The sequence below is a fragment of the Leptonotus elevatus genome, chromosome 9 (genome assembly GCF_054856555.1).
Source record: "Leptonotus elevatus isolate MCC_2025b chromosome 9, RoL_Lele_1.0, whole genome shotgun sequence".
NCBI classification, from domain to species: Eukaryota; Metazoa; Chordata; class Actinopteri; order Syngnathiformes; family Syngnathidae; genus Leptonotus; species Leptonotus elevatus.
This window is the reverse complement of record NC_141247.1, coordinates 24,033,291-24,053,049: the sequence shown is the minus strand read 5'-3', so window position 1 is coordinate 24,053,049 and position 19,759 is coordinate 24,033,291. Positions and strand designations below refer to the sequence as shown.

Genomic DNA, 19,759 nt, shown 5'->3' with positions numbered 1-19,759 from the left:
CAAGATTTGGGATGTGGGATGGATGGAATAAGAAGAACATAGGAATAAAAGAAAATAATGTTGGTGGGAGGGGGGGGGGGTGGGATGGGGGGTTAACTACAATAACAAATTTAGATTTTTAGGAAGAAGTATGTTGTATTGTTATAAGAATTAAGTAATATTTTCTCAAGAAAAGTCATAACCCGCAGGAATAGTAATATGTCACGGCAAATAAGTATTATCTTTATCTATTACCTTAAGCAAATAATTAAATTATTTCATTGATTAGGTCACATTTTCTCAAGAAAAAAGGGAATTTGGAAACTTGGCAAGAAAAAAAAATCATATGCATTTAAAAAACTGTCAGACAGAGAATAAAGTTGTATTTTCTCAAGAAGTCGTAATTTTTACGAAAATATTCATGGGTGCAAAGAGAAAAAGTCATACTTTCTCAAGAAAAAGTCAAATTTTTGGAAGAAAAAAAAAGAAGCTACTTTAGTCACTTAAGGAGCATAAAGTTGTTTTTCTCAAGAAAAAAAGTTGGAATTGTTACCAAAATAATGAAGAAGAAAAAGTTGTATTTTCTCAAGGAAAAAAGTCAGAATCTTTCCTGGAATAAAGTCAGAATCTATACAACAATAATACAATATTTTCTTGAGGAAAAAAAAGTATATTTAAATAAAGACATAATCGCTGCTATTTATTACTTAGTTTGTTGGTATAAAAATTTGTAAGCATACAAGACTTAAGAGAGATTTTTCCAAAATAAATTTGTAACATATCTACATTGAAGTCAAAGTTTAACAAAGGAGCAAAGTCATATTTTAACTTCATTATCATATCATCACGTCTTTTATTTTCAAAACGGTGCTTTTATTTTGTAAAAAGAACTATATTGTTGAAAAAATAATTTTTTTCTAAAAAAAACAAACAAGCAATTTATTTTGTGATCCCCAAGATATAGCTTGCGTACCCCAGTTTGAGAAACACATGTATAAAGCTACACACCTTCAAAAAACTGCAGACACACACACACACACGCACGCACACGCACCCCCCCTCCCCCACACACACACATTGTGTCTCCCTCCACTTGGCTAGCTCCCTGACGCTAGTTTACCTTTGGCCGGCCGACGCGGCGCCGGGCCGCGGGCCACGTTGAGCTTAGCCAGCCAGCCAGCCGCTCGGCCGGCCGGTCGGCCAGCCAGCCAGCGCCGCTTGGGCCCAACAGACACCAGCCTTATGCAGTTTGCATGACAAAAAGGCTCGTTAGTGCACGAGGTTCCAGTTGAGGGTTTAGCTGCTGCGGCGGGCGCCGTGGCCGCTGTAGCGGGACCAGAACCGAGCCAGGCGGATCTCCTGCAGCCCGGGGGCCATGCGGGGCGTCCGTTCAGGCTGCGTTTAGATGTGTGACGTCGTGCCTGAGAAAAAAAAGAAGAAGAGAAGCAAGAATCAGACTTTTATAGATTTAAGTATGCAAGCAGAATGTTACAGCCTTTGAGATGGATTTTTTTTTTAAAACTCCAAAAATTGCAAAAGGCTATAAAAGTGAAGCGCTTAGAACACTTTCTAGATGCATTCAACATATTCACAGTGCTTCAACTTTTCCACATTTTGACTTCAAACTACAAATGATCACAATTTCCTAAAAAGAAGAAAAACTATCGATCTTGTACTTCCCTAAATGGAAGACAAAACTACTTTCAAAATCAGGACTCAAGAATCTTTGTTGTTATTATGAGGATATAATGGAATTCTGCAGAGACTTTTGACACTTTCCTAAAAAGAAGACAAACTATTGATGTTTCATTTTCCTAAAAAAAAAAGATAAGTTAAAGTAACATCAATGCTTACAGTACCTAAAATGAAAAAATCTCCAATTTGTTGATGTTGTACTTTTCTAAGAAGAACACAAACTAATCATGTTACACTTCCCTAAAAGGAAGAAAAAAATAGCCTGATAGCACTTTCCTAAAAAGAAAAGAAAACCTTTTTACTTTCCTGATTTTCCACTTTTTTAAAAGTGGAACAACTATTGATGCTGCACTTTCCCGTAAAGAAAACTATTGATATTCCTTTTCCCAAAATGAAAATAAAATGACTTTACTAAAAAGAAGAAAACTATTGATGTTGCCCTTTCCTAGAAGGGAGACAAAAATAATTATTTGGCATTTCATTCAAAAGAAGAAACAGCTATCAAAAAGTTTCCTAAAACGAAGACAAATCAATTTCCAAAGGAGATGACAAAAGTACTCATTTTTCATTTTCTAAAAAAACGATATTGTACTTTCCTGAAAACAACAACTATATATTTGAATATATCATTACATGCTGTATGTAGTGTATCTCTATCTCATTGTTTTATGTGAGAATCTTTCATTCATTGAAAGATTTGTCGCTTGCAGTTTTATTTGGAATGACATTAAACGTGTTTTTGTTCACAGCGTGTCAACATTTGGGATTTTGTTCCCTTACTCTCGACCAGAACAGCCAAACTGTCATCTTAAATTTTGGCAAAAAAAAATGGAATTGATCCCATTTTGGAAGTATGCCGTCACATCACAATGTGTGGAAAAAGAAAGCGCTGCGAATGCTTCCCGATTGCACTCGCAATGCTTCACATTTAGAATTTGAAGAAAAAATTAATTCATTCCATGTTGGAATAAGACATGACACAAAATGTGGACAAGTGAAACAAGTGCACGTTGTCACGAAACAGGTTGTGTTTATGCTAATTCTTCTCCTTGTGGTGGCCCAGCAAATTGCTTTTTTGCAAAGAGTCTGACACGCTGGCTACGCTAGGATGCCTTCATTTAATAATAATAACAATATTTTTTTATTTAAATCACCTCTCTCAACTTCCCACTGGGGGGCAAAGCGCGTGTTATCACCAAGTATTCATCGATATAGTCATTTACTTACTAAACAGTAGCAGTTTTTGGCATGTGCGACATGTGCGGCCCAAAACAAGAAAACAACAACAACAAAAAACAATCAAGTCCTACTGAAATGGTTGTGTCAAAACTGCACTGACCCGGTTCGGAGGGAAAGACGTTTCTCAGTTGCTCAATGACCTCCTGGAGTTGCAGTACCGTGTCCTGCTCGTGATCCAAGTCGTCGCCTGACACACACGCACAGTTACAGTATGGGGTGATGATGTTTGGAGGGGGGGGATGTCAGATTTTCACCGACCTGCTGCTTCCGTGTCTGTGGTGTCCCTGCTGGCCGCCCCCCCGTGGTGCCCCCCTCCAGACACGGGCGAGGACAAGGTCGACGGTTCTGACCCGTTGGCCTCGGAATCTTCTTTGGGCTGTTGGGCGCACACACAGACACGCACACACATTTTCAGTAGAAAGGATCGGTGTTAACAATCCATTCCATTCAAAAACATTATTTTTAAAACGACAAAAAAATATATTTAAAACAAATCTGTGAATAGGTGCTCACCTCGAGTATCACAGCCACCATACAAACAAAAAAAAATAATTAATAAATAAAAAAAATAAAAAATTTCCATCGGTTGAACACAGCCACCATACAAATAAATAAACAAATAAATAAATAAATGAATTAAAAAAAAAATCAAAAAAAAATCGGTTGAACATTTTTATTTTCGAACATGTAAACAAAACAAAACAAAACAAATAAGAAAGAAAAGAAACAAACAGAAGTTTAAGATATAATAAAAGCACATTAGACAATTTCAATAAAAACAAACACACTTGTAAGTCAGGTCACGCGTATCTCAAGGCAGCACCGTGTTTTAATCATAAATTTGATATTCAATTGGGCCATTTCGTTTTTTTTTTTTTTTTTAAACGACCAGTATTAATAAAATAAGACAAATCAATTATCTACAAAATGCAGTCTTGAGTAATATTGTAATCAAAGGTGAGCGAGCAAGATCACGGTGGTGTGTGTGTGTGTGCGTGTGTGTGCGTGCAGAGGATATAAAGGGCTCAGACCATCCCACACAAAAGCCTTTTTTTTTCCCCGATTCCATTTCCTCAAGAAATGGAAGTGCAATCCTGTTGCAGGGAGAAAAGGATTATAAGAATTTGAAGACTTTTTTGAAGCAGCTGTGCTCCTTCCTTGCTTTTCATTTCCGTCTATTTTTGGAATCGTTACTTCCTGTCGCATATTTTCCGGCTAATTGACTCACCTGTGTCATTTTGTACACCCCCCGATTCTTACCATTATGATTGTCAGCTCCCAGTCTCCAGCCTTAATTCCTTGGATAATATTCTCCCGCAATTTATCCTCTCCTTGTAGATAACGTACCGATGATTTCTACTTTCAGCACCGGTGTTGCATTTCGCTCCCCGTGATGTATTTTCACTCAGAGTTCATTACTTTTTTAATTTATTTTTTTTACATATTCTTTATCGTCAAAGGCGTGCGCGAGGCACCGTACCTGCCGAGTGCATATAAAATGCGGGAAAACCATTGAAATTGCCTGCAGGCCTTTTCAATTCGAAACAGCAGTTACACGTATTTTTTGTACAACGGATGCTGCTGGAAGGAAGGAAATGATTGCTTCTAATGTGTGGAAATAAAAATACAGTATGTCCACTATTTATGTAGAAGATTATATTTCCCTCGAGTAGACGCCCTCCATCCACTTAAAGGAGACATATTCCGCTTTTTCCCCCACAACACAATTTAAAGAGTTCCCAGGTGTCTGAACTGAATAGTTGTGGGAAGCGTCTCGTCGAAATAGCTCAAAGATCATGAATTATAAAACACTCGACAACAGCAGCGGGCACATTTCTTAAAAGGAACAGATGGGCCAGGTCATTTAGAGATGGAAATATCAAAGTATTTTTTTTCAAGAAAAAAGCGTTTTCACAATTTTTTTTTTTAAGAGAATGTAGTCCTGTTCACTTAATTTAATTATAATAATTTAGAATTGTTTTTTTGTGGGTAGGTGGGGGCACATTAGGTGCAAAAGAATGAGACGGACATTTTGGAAATTCATTTTTTCTTTCTCTTTTTTTTTTTAATACCATAATAGGCTATTAAAAAAATATCACGCTCGTGAGATTACAACTTTTTACTCTAACAAAATGCGCCTTTCGACTTTAATGTCATAATAGCATGATTACCTAGAAGCTGCTTTCTTGTGAAAATATAAAGTTATATGCATAAAGATTATGCAAATCTTATTACTTTATTAGATTAAGTTTTATATATATATTTTTTTTATTTTTATTTTTTTTTATTTTAAGAGCTCAGTATTGTTCATTCGGAAATGTCATCATCATTGCTCTTTTTTTTTTTTTTTTTATATATATATATATATATATATATATATATATTTTTTTTTGTGTGTGTGTGTGTGTGTGTGGGTGAGTATGTGTATGTGCGTGCGTGCGTGCTGATGAAGTTTTTCTAGTAAAAACAAAATACCTTTGTTCCAGTAAAAAAAAAAATTGGGGGGGGGGGGGGAAATTTGACTTTATTCTCATAAAAAAAAAAATGAGAAAAACAATATATTCTCAAGATTTTGAGAAGGAAATAATCCATCTCATGTGGTTATCTGTCAATAAATACATTTACAAATGTACATTACAACTTCTTTCTCTAAAACATGGTGCCTGGACGCCCCTAAGCAGCATCTGAGTAGCCCACGGGCCGGTTCTAAAAATAGCTCAGCAGTGATGAGACATTGCGATTTCCTAAGAATTTTGTATTTGAAAAAGTGAACATAGGCAGAGATTTCAAGAAAATGTGTTGCATATTGATATGTACACCTGCTTCCAAATGATTTTGGATAAATCATGAAAATGACACAACAGGATTAACATCATTCATCATTTGAGCATATTTCTTATTTCAACACTGTGTATCAAACTGGCTGCCCTTGACCTTAATCACTACTCAAGAAGTAACTCTCAGCTTCAAAATGGTTGGTGACCTCTGCTCTAAAAAAATCTCACTTCATCCTAAATTCTTAAAAACGTTTTAAAATTCCCGTACCATTTAGATGCGCACATGCTAGTAATGCTTAATTGGCGTTGGGATTATGAGGGGGTGCTTAGAAATATATATTCAGATATAGGAAAAAAAAGAAGAAAAAAAAGAAATATATATCCAGGTCCGTGCCCCTCAAAATGATGTGAACCCCTGCCAGAAATACAAAAAAAAAAAAAAAAAGACCAGTGGAGGAAGCAGTTCATGTATTGGAGTAGTGGGGAAAAAAAGCGAGCACTTTTTGCTGAATGGGAAAAACAGTCAAACCCCCAAATAGAAAATGAAACCACTCGCAAGGAGCATGGAGGAAATGCCCAGCGCGTGCCAGTTAATCCTTACGGGAGGCGTTTACCTGAAGCAGCAGCTCTCGCAGTCTGCGCAGCTGCGACTCCAGCTGCTTGTTGTGGTCCTCCAAGATCTGCATGCGCGTCTCCAGACGCGTCTTGTGCTGCCGCAGGACCCGCGCCTCGGCCAGGAGCTCCTCGTCTTGCGGGCCGCCCGCCGCCGGCGAGCCCGGATCGCCCTCGCCCGCCTCCGTCAGCATGGGAAGAGACGCCGCCTCCTCGTGTTTCCACTTGAGGCGCCGGTACTCGCTCTGGAGCACCCTGAGCAGAAAGATGGGTGACAAGAAATGAATGGGGCTTCCGACGGAGACGCTGAAGGGAGATGTGGGGAAATGAAAATTTAAATGTGCTTCTCATCAGAAAATTTGGGATGTGAAAAATGTTCAAACTAGGGGTGTCAAAATTAGTGCATTCATTTGGAGTTGATTTGAAGTTCCTTTAACGCCACTAATATTTTGCAACACGCGATTAGCGACCACGCCTTAAAGAAAAATGATCTTAACATAAATCAATATCACACTCGTTTTTTACAGTACACTACATATTTTTTATTTTAACTAAATTTTATGATCTATTATGACATTACTGCAAAAATGACTAAAAGATGCAGCCATATTTTCCATTTTAACAAGCGTATGAAAGCTTATTGTACATTTTATTGTACATTTAGAAAATATATAAAATTTGCGATTAATTGTGAGTTAACTATTGAAGTCATGCGATTAATTACCATTAAACATTTTAATCGCCTGACACCCCCAATTGAAACATAGTACAGTGGAACCCCATATATTCATGGCTGATTGGCCTGTGAATGACAAAAATCCACGTATAATTGACATCCTTTAAAATTGCAGTGTTTAAAAGAATAATAATAAGAAAATTGGATTTTGTTTTTAGCCCCCCCCCCCAAAAAGCAGCAGGGTGGGTATACTACCAATAAGCATTTTCCACATAAAATCATCTTCAGCAAAAAGTAGAGTGAGCTGAAATACTTCCTGTTTTAATTTACAATGTCAAACAAAATAGTGTGCTGCCATCTAGTGGCTGGCAGTGTAATTACATCAAAAGGCAGAACTAAATACTAATAAACTATACTAAGCCTCCTCCCCCAAAAAACAGCGCGACCATTAACCCTGAACCTGCGGTAGAGAAGTGTTTATCTCATTATGTTTTAATTGGACAGCAGAATCCCTCTAAATGTTGTGAACTCCTGTTTTAACGCTTATGTTGCTTGGAGCTCAACTTCCCAAACAGTATCTGACGTCCTGTTTATGCTTCCTTCGCCAGCAAACTATTTGCGAGTGAACGGCCAGTGCCTCTGCCAAGTAGTGCACTCACGCCATTATGCCTCCATTTCACCCCAGTGCATTGTGGGTCTTTGTTATCTTCTATGTGGGAGACCCGCGAGGCTGGAACGAAAGGATTACTTGGAAAAGGCTTCCAATAAAATCACACCAATAGTGTGACACTCCTTTTATGTGCAAATAATATGTTGAATAGGTTTTGGAGCGTGAAAGTGTTTGTTCACTGCGGGAGGTCTGCAAGTAAAAACAGATGCACTCAGCATAAGCGTCACAAAATGCAAACACACACACGCACAATTGTGTTATTGTTCTTCGGGAGTTTTGTGCCAAACTTGGATGCAAAAAGCCTTTTTTAACATTTTCAAACGGGATTTATTGATTGTCCTAAGTGCCTTCCAAATATTCCGTTTTTCACTTGAACGTTATGAAAGGATTAAAGTGGAAGTCAACCGTAAACATTTCTTGACCATAATATGTTATATGCGACCTCACTGGTCTAAACGTGACATTCTGATTAATATTACATTTAAGTAACGCAGCGAAATGCAGCCATTTTTAATCCATCTCAGGGGGCGGCCATTTTTGCCACCTGCTGTCGACTGAAGATGACATCACAGTTGCTCAGGGCTCAGGCAACGACCAATCACAGCTCACCTGTTTTCAGAAAGCTGAGCTGTGATTGGTTGTTACCTGAGCAACTGTGACGTCATTTTCACGCGCCAGCAAGTGGCAAAATGGCCGCCTTCTGATATTGATTAACAACTGCTGGATTTTGCTGCTTTACTCATACTCCACGAACGCAATATGAACACAGAATACCGCATTTAGACCAGTGGGGGGCTGCACGGAACATATTGTCAAGATTTCAAGGAATCACAAGGAAGGAATTTCTCCTCAGCCGCTCACCTGTTTTCGTTCTCCAGGCGGGCCAGGGTGCACTGGAGCTGCTCCTTGTCCTGGTGCTCCAGGTGGGCCAGCAGCATGAGCTGCCCGCAGGGGGAGTCGTGCTCCAAGGCCGGGCTGGGGTGACGCAGGAGGTACTGATCTTCATCTCTGGGTCGGCCCCACACAGAAAACATCACACTGAGCCACAGGCAGCACCAAAGCCGATCCATGACAGCACCACATGAGGCGCGGGGCCCAAAAAAAATAAATAAATAAAAAAAATAAATAAAAAAAAATAAAATAAAAAAATAAAAAAAAGAAAGAAAGAAAGAAAAAGGCACCACAGCAGACAGAAGCAAGCGAGCGATGAACTCCAGAGCTTAAAGCCAGGGGTGTCCAGACTTTTTCTTCCAAGGCAAGGAAGCAAGGGCCACTTTGACGCTCGTTACCTAACGTACATGAATGTAGGTAAACATATGCGATGCAATTTTGAGAGTTATTTTTGTGGGTCTACTCATGATAGACACGTTTACCAAATGTCATGTAACTATATGAAACTGGCTTTGGGTGCTGTGTTTCCTTTATTTTTTTTATTTGGTAGTAGTCTGTGAAGAGATCTTTAAACAGAATAAGTTTGAATTCATCTATTATGAATCACACATGCTGTCATCGGCATCAGAACCAACACAAGCAAGCTGTGCTAAACGGACCTCGGCCGGCACTGAGCGCAAAATTTGAGCCAACAATCGCCATTCAAACTAATTGCTGCTGTAATTTAATTAGCCTTATTCATTGGTGAGCTATAAATAGAAATGTTACTATTTAAGTTGTAGATAGCAGCTTGGTTTTTTTCAAAATTGACAAAAGCTCTATAGAGAGCTAATTCACACTTAACTCATTCACTGCCATTGACGGCTATAGACGTCAAAAATTCATTTCATTTCATAAGTATTTCTATTTAACATTTTTTTTTCCACTTTTGTTAACAAGAGTGTGAAAACCTAGAATTGTTTTATTGTTCATTTAGAACAGATACAATTTGTGATTAATCGTGAGTTAACTAGTGAAGTCATGCGATTAATTACAATAAATTTTTAACAATCTTTTCTTTTCTTTTTTTTACATCGCGTCAGACGATTAAAAATTTCAATTGTAATTAATCACATGACTTCAATAATTAACTCACGATTAATCACAAATTTTTTATCTGTTCTGAATTTACAATAAAAAAAAGATTTTAGGTTTTAATACTCTTATTAACAAAAGTGGAAAAAGTGGAAAATGAATAGAAATAGTTAAAATGAATGTTTTACGTCTATAGCCGCCAATGGCAGTGAATGAGTTAAAAACAACCATAGCTGCATACAAAGTGCAAAAATCGGACATATAAAAACATGTGTCGTTTAATGGAAACAATAATGAAAACAGCAGGGGCCCCGAAATTGAACCCTGTGGAACACCGTACATAAGTGGGGCAGGGTGTTACTCAAGGCTAACACCAAACGTCGTGGCTGCCAAGTGGGATCTAAACAAACTCTACAGCGCTACCACTAATGGCCACCTGGTGCTGCAAATCCACCCCAAAAAATTTGTGGCCTGACAATAATCAAAACATACTCGCTGCACAGTTCGTCGTGCGCGTTACACTAACAGGATTTTCGACTTACGACATTCCAAGGTTACAAACAGAGCAATGAACAAGTTTAAGCTGCAAGAAAAGAATATGTTGTCAGTTGGCCAAGCGTCAAACGGATGCTTTGATTTATATTGACGGCAGAAGTGTTTTTCACGTCAACATTTTCTCTTGTTATGCTTGCCGACTGACGACACCTGTCCCAAAATGGAAGGTCTCCTGCATCAATGAAACGACTTCAAGCCAAGACAACCAAGAGCCATGCCTGAAGACAAAGACATGTTTGGTGAAAAAGAAAACAGCACAAACGTGTGCTCTCCTTGGCAAACACAATCGCGCTGAATCAAGAACCGCATCATTCAATTAAAAAAAAAAAAAATGACAATTTGCAGCAGTGTAGGACGGCATTGCATCATACGAACAATATGATACGGCGAACCACGATTGTCAACAATGTTAACGGAATGCGGCCGTGACAGTCTCAATCAAGGGAGCACTATCATCTTTGCGAAGGCGGCCGCATGCAACGGTTGTCTTGGATCTCACGAGGGGAACGTTGTGGCTGACGCGCACGCACATTCCTCGGGCTCACGTCAACGTGCACGTGCGCACGCGTGGTTCGAAGGAACGGCTGATGAGAACACCTCGGCAGACAGATGCCCCGCAGATCACAGCGTCATTTGCACAAGGGCTGCGGGGCAAACGCCACGGAGGAGCAAGATGATAAGAACAGCTGACAGCCCACACGCGCACACACAAACACAAAACGGGGGAAAACAATAAATGAATACCACAAGTAGAACATGGTTGGCTATTCATAAATTCGCACTTTTTGTGATCTTTTTGAAATGTCCTGAAATGCCGCCAAAGCAAAGTGCAACAGTACTTTGATTTATTGAATTGTTGAATTTAAAATAATTAGTTACACAATTCAGTGTTTTTTTGTTTTGTGTGTGTGTGTGGGGGGGGGGGGCCTTAAATTAATAAATTGGTCAATTGATTATTTCTAGAGCAGCAAATAATCATTATTTTGACGATGTAAGGTTGTCAAACTCCTTCTTATTGTGGGCCACATCGAAATTCTGGTTTCCTTCAGCAAACCGTTCGGACTCCGAAACCATAGAAATGGCAAATCGCCTCATTTTATTTATTATAAAAAATATGACAAAATCATGCATAACCACGGCTGGACAAAAAAAATAAAAAATCGGCCCTACCCTTACATGTAGTTTTACCACTAATGTTTATTGATGATGTTTCAGTTTGCCCAAAAAAGGCTGGCCCACCGGGCATCTGCCCTGTATGCTAGATGGTCAGTCCTGCCCTGTGCATAACTCGTTCTGAAATTAGAAGCCGATGAAAAGTATTCAACTATTATTTGTTTTATTTGAAAAGTGGAACCGTTAACTAAAAATGCTTGCATTTTGGTATTTTAGCAAAAAACAAACAAACGTGAAGTCGACACACACAATTTGCTTTCACGGGCCAGTTGTGGGCCAGATCTGAGGACTCAGATTTCAAAAAAATCAATTCATGACAAGAACAAGAACGTGACATTATTTCAAAATGATGATTCACTTAATGCTTTGCAAAAAAAAAGGCAAAAAATATTGATCGCTGTTTTCCAAAATAAAAGCAAATGTTTGATTTTGATTCAACAAAAAAAAAAAAATCAGAGTACTTTGATGGACTCGGAGGACAATTCGCACTGAATTGTCTTACTAGTCCGGACAAAGAGCGTACGAGTACACGAGCCTTAAGATGGATGTGAAGGAAATGGACTTAAACAGCTTTCCATGCAGGACGACATGCAGCGCGAACATGCACACAATCAATCGTGTTGCAAGCCGGCGGCGGTCACGAGCGGCTTCATATTGCGGGAATGACGACAAACTCACAGACTTTCGTCGGGAGAAAGGCTGTCAGTGAAGAAGGAACAATTCTGGTTTTCCATCTCTGCCAATCTACACACACGCACACGCACACACAAAAGGAGAGACAGAGAAAGTGTCACATCAAATGCGAACGGATCAAAATCAACAAAATTTAATATGCTCCCACACTAGAGCAAAACAGAACTAAAAAAGAAAAACCCCACACAGTGAAATGCGCACTGCTGATGTTTGTCAAGAACTGTGGCTAACTTTGACTATCGTGGACTGTAAGTAAACAACAACAACAAAAAGCTGCCTGAAAACTTCTAAGTGACAAGACTGCAGAGTGGCAGGAACAGAAAAAAAAAGTAGCGTCTGCCTTAGAGGCGGATCAATAAAAGTGTCAACAAGGAAAGGGAGATAAAATTGGTTTAAAAAATAGCGTACAGCGTCTCGCGGCGCAGCGGGGAGGCAATATAACAAGTCGGCAAGGCTGCAGTGGGCTTCAGGACCGCGGACAGCGACAGCGTCACATTTCCTGTGATCAAGATCGCTCCACTTGGCAACAAGGAGGAAGCTCACAACTGCTGTGTGAAGATAATTAGTACATACAAAAACTTGTCACTGGCATCTGACACGCTGCTTGTGCAACACACTCAATCAATTTGGGACAATGGACATAAAGTTGAGTTCATTCTAATCACTCTTCTTCAGGTCAAAATGACAAAAAATGCAGATAGAAATAATATTCACAACATACAATTATTTAGAACTTTTTATAGAAGTCATATTTTTAAACGATACTGGAATGAAACAAACAGACATTTTCTGTTATAAGAGGGTGTGCACACTTGTGCAACTACACTATTTCAGCAGCTTCTATTTACATCTCTTTAAAATATTTTCTTAAATCACTCGAGGGATTGATTGAGTGAATAATTTATATTGGTCCCATTTTTCCATATCACCTAGTGTTTAAACAGGGGTGTGTAGACTTTTGTTATATCGGCTGAATTTGCTCATCGGCATCTAGGCCCTCTTTTGTTGAAGAGCAATTCAAACCAAATGTATGCTTGAAGAACAATGGAGTGTTTGAGTGTATTTTTGTTTTTCCAGTTTTTTTTTTTTGTCCTGAGAATCGTGAAAGCGAGTACGTCACGTGTTGATAAAGCGAGTCTCAGCGTGGCAACTGGCGGCCTCCTAAGCATCGTCTTTATCACAAGAGTTGGTGTGCGAGCTTCCTCTTTAATTACCGGCCAGGGGAACGTCATTAACATCCAATTAAATGAAGCGTAATCTTCACCCAGCAGAGCCCGGCAGCCACTTAACTGCTCCAAATGCATTTTACTTCACGTTGCTCTCACCTGCGCGCCCTTTGGCGTTCAGGAAAAAGTTGGGCGGAAGGACATGACATATTCCATGGAAAAGCTAGTGCAAGGTTATTATAGTTTACGAAAAAAACAGCAAAATAACTAAAACTTAAATTGAAAAATCATTTTTGTCAAAAATTGTACTTAAGTGAAACTACATTTGACCTTATAGAACGAACTAAAAGTAATTCTAATATTAGCAGAAATGTCCTTCATTTTCATCTTTGTCAATTAATATTACGTATGTTTTGACACCCCTGATATATGGTATTAAAAAAAACTAAAACTAATCCTAAAACTAATCCAAACCAAATGAAAACGAAACATTTTTAAGAAAAAGAAAAACTAACAAACTCGCTGTAAAAGTTAATTCATACTAACGGAATAAAAAATTTACATTTTTTAATTTTTTTCTAATTTTGCTGATCAAAAAGGACAAAACGAAGAAAAAAAAAGTACAGATTAATGAACAAAAATATAAACCTAACTTTCCAAAGTCATCTACTATCAAATAATTCCCAGCTCGTATATAATTTAAACACTCAAATCATTCCTATTTCATTTTTTTTTCTCATTTCAAAAACTATCATGAAAGATAAAAAACTATCATAACCCTGCTTCATTTTTACCTCCCAAAAATAAAGTGATCTGTTATTGTAACATTGAGATTTGTTTTCTTGATTGATTTTTTTTTATTTATTCCTACAGCATTTACGCGTAGGATAAACAAACATGGAAAAATCCCAAAATGTTGAAAATATCTGCTCTAAACAAGAGTTATTAAATATTCATTTAAGAATTACATTTTGGATCCAATCAAAGTCAAGAGAATTGCAGCATGCAAAGTTTGCGACTCAAATAAAAAGTCATCTCTCGTGTGAATTGCACATGATAACATTTGACTTTTGAGGCTAACTGTTCCAAAAACGTTTGGTTGAATACCAAGTTGGTTAACTCAGAAAGTTACAATGGACCTGATTGGTGGACTGATTCCACGCTCGTTCCTGGTTGGCTTCCTCCGAGCGTCAGTTCTGAATGTTGTGTTTGCAAACAGCAACAGAAATCCGTCGGACAATATGCCCAATTTAATCTTCAGAAACTCTGTTTCTTATTTATTTATGTGGGCAGATCCACTTTAGAGTGCCTCGATGTTGGATGTGACTGCGTTCATGGCATGGAAAGAAGTTGAAGGAACAAAAATAAACATGATTTAAAAAAAAATAATATTTAAGTCCAATTTGACAGCCAGTAAGATTTATTTTTCTCCAAAATTTTGAAGTCTCATTTTATACACAGTAGGCTACTTGCCAGTTTGTTAATCATTCAAATTTGGTTGTTGGAAACGATCTTCTCCGTGGTTGGTAAAATTCCCCAAAAAGTATTTATTTTCGCTTTGCAGGGCTTTCAAACCCGTCTCATTTCTGACGAACACCATGCCTACACTGTTGTGTTAATTGTTGGTCATGCTGTTACTACTTGGAGAGCCTTAGATAACATTCTTTAAGGACATACTTGGTGGAATATAATAATATAATTGAGTTGAAAGCAAATGGAAAAAAACTGCGCCGTCCTGCAGAGTTCTGAGCGGGAGGTTTTCTTCACATCCACCCTCTAAAATAATAATTAAAAAAAAATTGTAATGTAATCAGAGCTGATGATGAAAGAAAAAAGAAAAAAAAATGAACTTGTGCGTCCTGCTTACGACGCGAGCCGGCGGAAGGAAGATGTGTGAAAAGGTCCTTTTTTGAAAAAAACGATTTCAATCGGTCACCGGCCACAAAATTAGGTACACTTGCCAATCTCAAATCTGGAATGAGAGTTGATGTTAATCAGATGACAGGCGGAGGGAGGCGAAGTGAACGCTCAGTACATGATGAAGAGGAGTCAATAAATGGCGTCAAATCCTATCACGATGGCGCTCAATCACGCTGCAAAGTTAAGAGAGCACAAATGAGATGCATTTATTTTTTTTTGTGGTCACGTTGCTTGATTCGCTTTCTCCTGCTGATGCTTTATTTTCAAGACTTTGCATTCATCTTGGAGTCCCAAAAAAAAAAAAAAAGGGGGAGATGGGGAAAAAAGATGAGTGCCGAAATGCGATACGCTGAGCAAAACACAAGACAGATGACGTTAATAAAAAATATATATAATAAAAGATTTTAAACAGATGGAATTTTATGGCAATTTTGCAATGCTATGGAAGAAGGCAACACATTTAATTATGTTTTCTCTGCTGAAAGTGAGAACTTTTAACCCTGAAATACTGCTGGGTCAAATTGGACCCGTTTTGACAGACGACAGCAATAAAAACTCGTTCGTTTTGAAATAAGATGTCTTTTCTGAAAATGACCCAAAACACACAAATCAATCACATATGAAGCAAGTCTCCTAAAATGGAGTTTAGTGTTCCCAGTGGGAAGTGGCAACAGGGTTCAAGCTTCAAACAATCATGCGAACTGTCCGTGTGCCCGGCACAATTGTTCAGGTTGCCACCGAAACATGCACTGGGGTCAAGGGGGAATCTCGAAACAGTAAAAGAGTCCAAGTCATGTAGATGTGTATTTCCATTGGACAGTGGGTAGGTCTCAACTGGGGAGTTTGAAACAGTCGTGTGAACTGTCCATGTCGCCATCACATTTACTCAGGTTGCTGCACAAGCATGCACCTTTATTTATTTTTTTTAAGTGTCATTGGGAGATCTTGAAACAGTAATATAATAAGAATGATCATACATATTAAATGTTAGGAACGGTGTGATATCTGCTAGTGCAGTGGTATGGTACAAAAGTAATTTGTGCACGTAAAAAAAAAAAAAAAACTTGTAGAAAAAAAAGCACTGTAAAAGCCGTAATTTGTACTTGTAAAAAAAAAAAGGTATCTGTAAAAAAAAAAAAAAAAGGTATCTGTAAAAAAAAAAGAAAAAAAAAGGTATCTGTAAAAAAAAAAAAAAAGGTATCTGTAAAAAAAAAAAAAAGGTATCTGTAAAAAAAAAAAAGTGTACACAACACAACAAAAAACAATGTGCACATTAAAAAAAAGAAGAAAACTCTTTATACTGTATCCCACCACATTCACAAATTCACCGATTTTAATTTTTTTTGGGGGGATGGGGGGTAGTTAACCACCATTATTCATGAAAAAAATGTATTTGCTTATTAGCAATTTTCTGTAATGTGGCAAAAATATTAAGAATGTTTTTGTGTGGCGAAATACTTCCTACAGTGCGCATGATATTTATTGTTGTAGTGACTCTGGAATCGTGACAACAACTGATTTTTGTTGGCCGCGACTGCGCCATAAAAAACACATTTCCGCGGCTGAAGGCGAACGGTATTTTCATCACTTGCCGCATTCCCCGTAATTCATCTAATCATAAATCCAACACCAGCCACGTTAGATTTATGATTGACAGCCAGCATGAGCGGATGCCGACGAATCAACCTCTGCCTGCTTTCCTCAAATTAAAGACTAAACACACCACCAAAAAAAAAAAAAAAACGGACTCCATAGCAACCAACTTGACCTGGAACATACGATGTGCGCAAGGAATAGAAACAATATGCAAATGTTTGGATCCATTTGAAGTTAACTCAGCAATATGGAGGATTTACAAAAAAAAAAAAGGACAGCAAGAAGTCGTAGATAAAGACGGCAAAATGGATACGTGGCTAACAGATGAGAGTTTTGGCAGCGTTTTAAAGCAGCGACGTCCTCGGGTGATGTCGTCGTACACGGCGGCGCACTTTGCAACGCGCACACACACAAGCTGCATTCATGAATGTGTGCGTGCGTGCGTGCGTGCGTGCGTGCGTGCGTTTCGCCTTCAGGGGCGCAGCAGTCGTGTTTGTCATCTGTCAAGCAGACACTGATCCTCGAGGACGGCTCCCAGGTGACCAGTGGGCTCGGCGGCCCGGCCAGTGACAAGCCACTGGGCACGCCGGACCCCCGCTGACCTCCAGCCGCGCACACACACAAATTGTACACCAAATAACACATATATGCGCAAAATAACAAAACAAGCTGTTTTGTTTGAAATTGGTTTGTGTTTGTGCTGAAGGTGAGACGAGCTGGGGTTCCAAAAAAAGTGCATACTTGTATGACAAAGATGCATTTTAACTGGGAGGGAAGACAGGGAATTATTTTCTAAATATTATCTCGACAAATTCTGTCTTTCTTCTCATAAAGATTATAAGTATAACAAAAATGACATGATTTTTTTTCTTTTACTAGGGCTGGTTATCGATTCTAATTTCCTCAATCAATTCGATTTCCATTCACAAGAGTTCAGTTCGATTTGGCTTTTTTTCTGATTCGATTCGCTTCACTTCAATCCAATATTGATGAATCATGGAACGCCAATTTTCTTAGATGTCAAGGACATGCTAAAAACACAAATACTAAATTTGAAATAAAAGACAGTAACTGGTTAAGTAATTGAGTTTATTAAGAACATACTTTTAAATTCATGTGAACAGTAAGTCTCAAGAAAACAGTAAGATACAAAAAATAATAATAATAATTGGACTTTAAAAATTTATTTTTTTATGAATGTATGGGAAATATATATGAAAATATTCGATTTATGGTTTTATGAATCGATATCAGGCTTGAAAAGGAAAATCGATTCGATATCGATTATTTATTATTCTCTCTCTCTCTCTCTCTCTCTCTCTCTCTCTCTCTCTCTCTCTCTCTCTCTCTCTCTCTCTCTCTCTCTCTCTCTCTCTCTCTCTCTCTCTGTGTAACATGATGACTTTTTGTCTGTGACATTTAGGATTAGACTGCTGCCAGATCAATACTTCAATCAGAGCTTTGCAGGGATCAGGAAGGTGAAAACGTGGAAGCAAGGAAGCCGGATTAAGACAGCAGGCAAGGGGGGGGGCTGGGGGAATTTGAACGATGGCGCGACCGGCGGCGGCGGCGGCGGCGCAGCGAGAGACGTACCTGCTGGCGTAATGCTCGATCCTGCTGTGCGTGTCTGCGTGGGGCAGCTTAGGGGACGAGCACGGCCTGAGAACAACAATGAGCGTGTAAATACATCATCACGAGTGCATATAGGAAAGCACAAAGAAAAGTTAATCCACACATATTGCCAGGATCATCTGGAATCAAGAAGCACAGAGGTTAATACCGTATCGACTTTTCTTTATGAACTCTAACAGGAGGTTGTTTTTATTGTTGTACATTGTCAGCAAGATTACGCAAACAACTCCAGTATTTTTTTTTCCACTGTTGCTTTGTTTTGGTTTGAGTTTGGATCCTGGCTTCGATCTTTTTGTGCAGAGTTGGCATGGTTTCTCTGTAGGCGGCCCAATGGCGGTTCTAGGGGGAAGCCCCCTTAACACGGTGCCTGCCTACCACTGAAGATACTAAATGCCTTAAGTAAGGTTTGAGTCACATTGCATCATTGCCAGGAGTGTGTCACATGTTGACTTGATATTCTGTGACAGCGTAATTCGATGATTAGTTTAGCACTTTTTTTTTTTCCTATAATTTGGTCCTGGTCCTGCAACTTACATACTTAAAACTCATTCAGTGCCAAAAACGTTTTGATGCAGCCTCTGACCTGAAGAGGTCCCTTAAAGCAATGGTAGTTATTGCAAATAATGGCCAGCAGGTGGCAGCAGAGTATACGAGATCAACCAAGGTCAGCTCTTTTTTGCCAGTGTTTTCAACAGGTTTGTGAATAATGATGAAACTTAGCTGTGTTCGAATGCTAATTGCTGCAAAACGGAAAAAGATAGAAATATACTTTTTTTTTTCCTGATGAAAAAAAGAGACTCTGATTTTTCTTTTGGTAAGTTCCATGTTTTTATAGCAATAGAACACAATATTCTGTGAGCCATGCAAAATCAGTCAAAATCCAGTAAAACAGCAGGGAGCGAAGGGGGTTGCTTCAGTGAAAATGGAGGCTTAAGGAAGGGTATTTTGGATGCGAGTCTCGGATCCACTGTTCTTGGTCTCTGTTTTTGTCAAATTAATTCCCCCCTAAAAATGCCATTTATACTCCAGAGTGAAGTGTAGACCACAAATTATGGAAATATCCATAAAAAAGGTTGCTAGTGAACAAAATGGAAGTCTCACATTGTGAGGATGTCGGTCTGGTTTCCTGTGCAGGTCTCCTCGATTATGTCATAAGCAGTTTTATGAAGCGGAAAAGTTACAGCGTGATTCCATTATCAGCGTTTGTTCCCTTTACTGAAAATCCTCTGTGTTTATTTTGAACCAAAAGATCCAAATAGCGAAGTTCAAAAGAGGTCAAAGAGACTGACGACATGACATCACATTCACAAGCTGCCGGCGCGCCGGCCCATAAACACGCTAAAGCGGGCACACGGACCGCCTGCAGCGTCGCTTCCTGATGACTTCATGGATTTTAGTCTCATTGCTCCTC

At 38.8% G+C, this 19,759-nt stretch overlaps 1 protein-coding gene across 2 annotated transcripts in view; it reads right to left on the bottom strand.

The window, feature by feature from the left end:
- Nucleotides 1–881: 881 nt before the first annotated feature.
- drp2 (dystrophin related protein 2) overlaps nt 882–19,759 on the bottom strand; it is a 168,552-nt gene continuing 149,674 nt past the window's right edge. For both annotated transcript variants that reach the window (XM_086085466.1, XM_086085467.1), the window contains 7 exons: nt 18,310–18,375; nt 12,020–12,085; nt 8,510–8,656; nt 6,305–6,557; nt 3,172–3,289; nt 3,014–3,100; nt 882–1,400 (listed from right to left, as the gene is read on the bottom strand). In XM_086085466.1, the coding sequence (XP_085941592.1) occupies nt 1,381–1,400; nt 3,014–3,100; nt 3,172–3,289; nt 6,305–6,557; nt 8,510–8,656; nt 12,020–12,085; nt 18,310–18,375 (757 nt within the window). In that variant the 3' untranslated portion in view covers nt 882–1,380. The remainder of the gene's footprint in view (nt 1,401–3,013; nt 3,101–3,171; nt 3,290–6,304; nt 6,558–8,509; nt 8,657–12,019; nt 12,086–18,309; nt 18,376–19,759) is intronic.